General features: G+C 44.3%; 1 protein-coding gene across 1 annotated transcript in view; it reads left to right on the forward strand.

Annotated features, from left to right (window-relative positions):
• erc2 (ELKS/RAB6-interacting/CAST family member 2) overlaps positions 1-6000 on the forward strand; it is a 41660-nt gene that overhangs the window by 19390 nt on the left and 16270 nt on the right. The window contains exon 4 of the mRNA XM_056605297.1: positions 4137-4292. Within this exon, the coding sequence (XP_056461272.1) occupies positions 4137-4292 (156 nt within the window). The remainder of the gene's footprint in view (positions 1-4136; positions 4293-6000) is intronic.

The raw sequence follows: 6000 nt of genomic DNA on the forward strand, positions 1-6000 counted from the left end.
ATTTTACTACTCTACACCTCGCAACAAGTAACAATGACTTTAGATTTTTTGTGCAATTCAAATGCAATTAATAAAGTTAAATTATTTGAAAAACATGAAATGAGACAGAAACCAAGGGTAGCAGATGCACATGTATAAAAATGTGTTTTCAGTCAGATGCAAATATACTTAAAGTTACTGAAAATAAGCACGCCATCTGAATATCTTTCAAATTGGTCAGTTTGTATCCCTGGTTAATCGTCAGATGCAACATAATTGATGTGGCTAGTAGGGTTAGCTAATAGGGTTTAGTGAACAGGGTTAGTGAACAAGGGAACAGGGTTGGTGAACAGTGTAAGTGAACAGTGTTAGTGAACAGTCTTAGTGAACAGTGTTAGTGAACAGGGTTAGTGAACAGTCTTAGTGAACTGGGTTAGTGAACAGGGTTAGTGAACAGTGTTAGTGAACAGTGTTAGTGAACTGGGTTAGTGAACAGGGTTAGTGAACAGTGTTAGTGAACAGTGTTAGTGAACAGGGTTAGTGAACAGGGTTAGTGAACAGTGTTAGTGAACAGTGTTAGTGAACAGTTTTAGTGAACAGTGTTAGTGAACAGGGTTAGGCAATAGTGAACAGGGTTAATGAAATGGGTTAGTGAACAGTGTTAGGGAACAGGGTTAGGTAACAGTGAACAGGGTTAGTGAACATTGTTAGTGAACAGGGTAAGGTAATAGTGAACAGGGTTAGTAAACAGGGTTAATGAACAGTGTTAGGGAACAGGGTTAGGTAACAGTGAACAGGGTTAGTGAACATTGTTAGTGAACAGGGTAAGGTAATAGTGAACAGTGTTAGGGAACAGGGTTAGGTAACAGGGTTAGGTAACAGTGAACTGGGTTAGTGAACAGGGTTAGTGAACAGTGTTAGTGAATAGGGTTAGGGAACAGGGTTAGGTAACAGTGAACAGGGTTAGTGAACAGTGTTAGTGAACTGGGTTAGTGAGCAGTGTTAGTGGACAGTGTTAGGGAACAGGGTTAGGTAACAGTGAACAGTGTTAGGTAACAGGGTTAGGTAACAGTGAACTGGGTTAGTGAACATTGTTAGCGAACAGGGTTAGGGAACAGGGTTAGTGAACAGGGTTAGTGAACAGTGTTAGGGAACAGGGTTAGGTAACAGTGAACTGGGTTAGTGAACAGGGTTAGTGAACAGTGTTAGTGAACAGTGTTAGTGAACAGTGTTAGTGAACTGGGTTAGTTAGTACTTGACATGTCAACATGATGCTAGTTGCCACTCAATGAGGTTATCGAGAACCACACATCCCCCTATTTTAAATGGAGTGTTCTCTGACCATTAACTGAATTATATTATATAATTAACAACAAGTTGAACAAAGCGTAAAGCAACTATCCTTCAGACGTTTTCAGTTGAATATCGTGTTTCATGTCTCATATGTGAAAGACAGTGATACTTTATAATAGCGAGATGTTATTTTACTACTCTACACCTCGCAACAAGTAACAATGACTTTAGATTTTTTGTGCAATTCAAATGCAATTAATAAAGTTAAATTATTTGAAAAACATGAAATGAGACAGAAACCAAGGGTACCAGATGCACAGGTATAAAAAATTGTTTTCAGTCAGATGCAAATATACTTAAAGTTACTGAAAATAAGCACGCCATCTGAATATCTTTCAAATTGGTCAGTTTGTATCCCTGGTTAATCGTCAGATGCAACATAATTGATGTGGCTAGTAGGGTTAGCTAATAGGGTTTAGTGAACAGGGTTAGTGAACAAGGGAACAGGGTTGGTGAACAGTGTAAGGGAACAGTGTTAGTGAACAGTCTTAGTGAACAGTGTTAGTGAACAGGGTTAGTGAACAGTCTTAGTGAACTGGGTTAGTGAACAGGGTTAGTGAACAGTGTTAGTGAACAGTGTTAGTGAACTGGGTTAGTGAACAGGGTTAGTGAACAGTGTTAGTGAACAGTGTTAGTGAACAGGGTTAGTGAACAGGGTTAGTGAACAGTGTTAGTGAACAGTTTTAGTGAACAGTGTTAGTGAACAGGGTTAGTGAACAGGGTTAGTGAACAGTTTTAGTGAACAGTGTTAGTGAACAGGGTTAGGCAATAGTGAACAGGGTTAATGAAATGGGTTAGTGAACAGTGTTAGTGAACAGTGTTAGGGAACAGGGTTAGGTAACAGTGAACAGGGTTAGTGAACATTGTTAATGAACAGGGTAAGGTAATAGTGAACAGGGTTAATGAACAGTGTTAGGGAACAGGGTTAGGTAACAGTGAACAGGGTTAGTGAACATTGTTAGTGAACAGGGTAAGGTAATACTGAACAGTGTTAGGGAACAGGGTTAGGTAACAGTGAACTGGGTTAGTGAACAGTGTTAGGGAACAGGGTTAGGTAACAGTGAACTGGGTTAGTGAATAAAACATGGGTGCTGTAGAGAGGGAGGATCCAGGGCAGCCGCATAGCGCTGATATCACTTCCTCAAAATAAATCATGACATCACCTCTGGACCGACGGCTCTCAGTGGACCAGCCCCTCTGCATCATGTGATCACCACGGTCAGGTGACCATCATGGTCATGTGATCATCCTGTTTTGGGGTTTGTGTACAGAGGAGTCAGAAAGGGTTCCTCCATCACTGAGGAGCTCCCAGCCTGTTAACACACTCTGGTCTGTTGACGGGATAGAGCTCGTAGCCCCGTCTCCATCGCTGGCTCCCTCGCTTGCTCTATTCCTGCCTCGCCCGCCCTCTCTCGCTCACCAGAGACGGAGCACGCTGCGCCCTGCGTTCTGCTTGCGTGCCGCTGCCATGGAAACAGGTGTGGTTGTTGATGACAGGGAGAGGCCAGTGTGCAGAGACAGGGAGAGAGGGAGAGCGAGAGAGAGGGGAAATAGAGGGATGCACAGAGAGAGAGTATATTTAGTGGCCAGGTGGATGTTCCTCTGAAAGCCTTTGGAGGGGATTATATATCTCAGTCTTTAAGGTACCGTGCTTTGACTTATTAATTCAAACATAGACAGTGCTTTGACCTATCTATTCCGACAATTTCTGCTCTTAAAGTGATGGGAGTGATGTGAACCAATGGAAATGAGATGTGGAACACTTTCTTGCACACCGATCAGGAGAATAGTCCTGCATGGTTTCTGGTTCAGCGGTAGGACTGTATCTGTACAGGCTGTTCACCTGACCCTGGCTCAGTGGTACGACTGTATCTGTACAGGCTGTTCATCTGACCCTGGCTCAGTGGTAGGACTGTATCTGTACAGGCTGTTCATCTGACCCTGGCTCAGTGGTACGACTGTATCTGTACAGGCTGTTCATCTGACCCTGGCTCAGTGGTACGACTGTATCTGTACAGGCTGTTCATCTGACCCTGGCTCAGTGGTAGGACTGTATCTGTACAGGCTGTTCATTCAGCTGGTCCACTGGTCCACCGTCCTGGTTACCGGTGGACCGTTGGAGAAGCACTCCAACGAAGATGGGGAACATGACATAACAATTCTGTGATAACAAGGTGAGAGTGAGATGAGAGATAAACACAAACACACACAAACATAGCAACTCAGAGACACAGAGACTGATAGAGAGAGAGAGAGAGAGAGAGAGAGAGAGAGAGAGAGAGAGAGAGAGAGAGAGAGAGAGAGAGAAAGAGAGAGCGAGAGAGAGAGAGAGAGAGAGAGAGAGAGAGAGAGAGAGAGTAGTAGAGCACCATAGTAGATAGAGCCTGGCCACTCCTAAAGACGTTGTAGTATTTATTTAAAAACCCTATTAAGCTGTTGGCTTTGCTCAGAGCTCCTCTTCCCCTACACAGTGTGTGTGTGTGTGTGTGTGTATGTGTGTGTGTGTGTGTGTGTGTGTGTGTGTGTGTGTGTGTGTGTGTGTGTGTGTGTAGGAAGTTTCCAAATGCTGATTCATATACATCTGGCTTGGCATCACTGAATAGTGCGCTTTTGATTTCCCCTGCAATTACTGCAGTATCTCTGGACCAATTCAAGAGATATTTTTGACTCGGTTTATTTGGTGGGGCTGGTCCCCCCCCCCTCCACTGTCTGAGCTTTGTGTGTCCTCAGGGTCTGTGCTGTGTGGTCCCCCCCCCCCCCCCCCCCGGTCTGAGTTGTGTGTCCTCTGCGTCTCTCTGCTCCAGGACACCAAGGTAGCGTCGCTGGAGCGCAGCCTGCGGGACCTGGAGGACGAGATCCAGATGCTGAAGGCCAGCGGCCTGCTGAACACGGAGGACCGTGAGGAGGAGATCAAGCAGATGGAGGTCTACAAGAACCACTCCAAGTTCATGAAGTCCAAGGTACAGCTATTTATAGAGCACTGCCAACCCCCCCCGCCCCCCCCCCCCCCCCCCCCCCCCACACGCACATTGCTAATGAACAAGCAGTCTGTTGAATTAAATGGATGACAATACTAGCCAAGTGTTAAGTTGGCAGCTCAGAAGCTCTTAAAGCAGAGAGGAACTCTGTCAAGAACCTTCGAACTATTAAATGACTATAAAACTCTCTGCATCCTTTGACAACGTCCTTTAGAGTTGACAGTGAATCGGTTCACTGCTGAATCACTGCAGCCTTCAGCAGTTCAAACTGTAATACTGTATATTTCACGTCAATACACTGATTCTTTTACACGTGTGCAAACGCTAAAGTGCCGTTTATGTTCCATCCAGTAACATAAGCAGTATATTTTGACTTATCATCACATAGGGGTTACTGAACTCCTACTGTGGTGTTCTCTATGTAGGCTCAATCACTCATATCCACTGCATGGAGTGGTGAGAGAGCAGGAGTAGCCTGCAGTCTGGCATTATGCTTGCTTATCGAGATGCATCTCTCTCTCTCTCTCTCTCTCTCTCGCTCTCTTGCGCACTCTCGCTCTCGCTCTCATGCGTGCTCTCCTCTCTCTCTCTCTCTCTCTCTCTCTCTCTCTCTCTCTCTCTCTCTCTCTCTCTCTCTCTCTCTCTCTCTCTCTCTCTCTCTCTCTCCCTCTCCCTGTCTCTCCCTCTCTCTCTCTCTCTCTCTCTCTCTCTCTCTCTCTCTCTCTCTCTCTCTCTCGCTCTCTCTCTCTCCCTCTCCCTGTCTCTCCCTCTCTCTCTCTCTCTCTCTCTCTCTCTCTCTCTCTCTCTCTCTCTCTCTCTCTCTCTCTCTCTCTCTCTCTCTCTCCCTCTCCCTCTCCCTCTATCTCTCCCTCCCTCTCTCTCCCTCTCTCTCGCTCTCTCTATCTCTCCCTCCCTCTCTCTCCACTGTGTTTGTGAGGGGATGGTGAATTATAAACGATGCATAACACATGATAGATAACACATGTATAACACATAATGTATAACACATAATTTATAACACATAATGTATAACACATAATGTATAACACATGATGTATATCACATAATGTACAATACATAATGTATAACACATGATGTCACATAATGTATAACACATGTATTACACATGAATAACACATGATTTATAACACAATGTATAACACATGGTATGGAAGCAAATCTGTGCCATCGGATTTAAAAATAAAAAGCCAGTGAATTCTAAGCACTGAATATTAACTTATCTGTTTTTTTTGCCTCTGAATTAAATGCTTAATTATTATTTATTCTTTTTCAATTTAAAAAAAATCCAAATCAATATTCAACGGCTTCAATATTTTCAACGTCCCCAAATTCAACATGCCAAACTCAGCTGCAAAATTCAATGTATGAAATTCAGCGTTAACACCGGGGAATGCAAGGAAGAGCAATCGATCCTAGATGCTAAAGCACGGTCAAGCAAGGAGAGCGAGCGGGTGTTACACAGAATTCTGTGACCCACCCTAAAGGTTGACCCCAGGGTGCTGTTGCACATTTTCTGCAACATGCACAAGTTTGAAGCGTAGAAAGGCATGAAGTCGATCACGTGCGGAAACATGCAGGACTTTAAAACTTAAAGGTCCCATGACATGCTACCAGGTGTGGGTTGATTAGCCGTTACAAGCCGATTTGGAAATCTGCCACTTATGACATC

The sequence above is a fragment of the Gadus chalcogrammus genome, chromosome 13 (genome assembly GCF_026213295.1).
Source record: "Gadus chalcogrammus isolate NIFS_2021 chromosome 13, NIFS_Gcha_1.0, whole genome shotgun sequence".
Classification (NCBI taxonomy): domain Eukaryota; kingdom Metazoa; phylum Chordata; class Actinopteri; order Gadiformes; family Gadidae; genus Gadus; species Gadus chalcogrammus.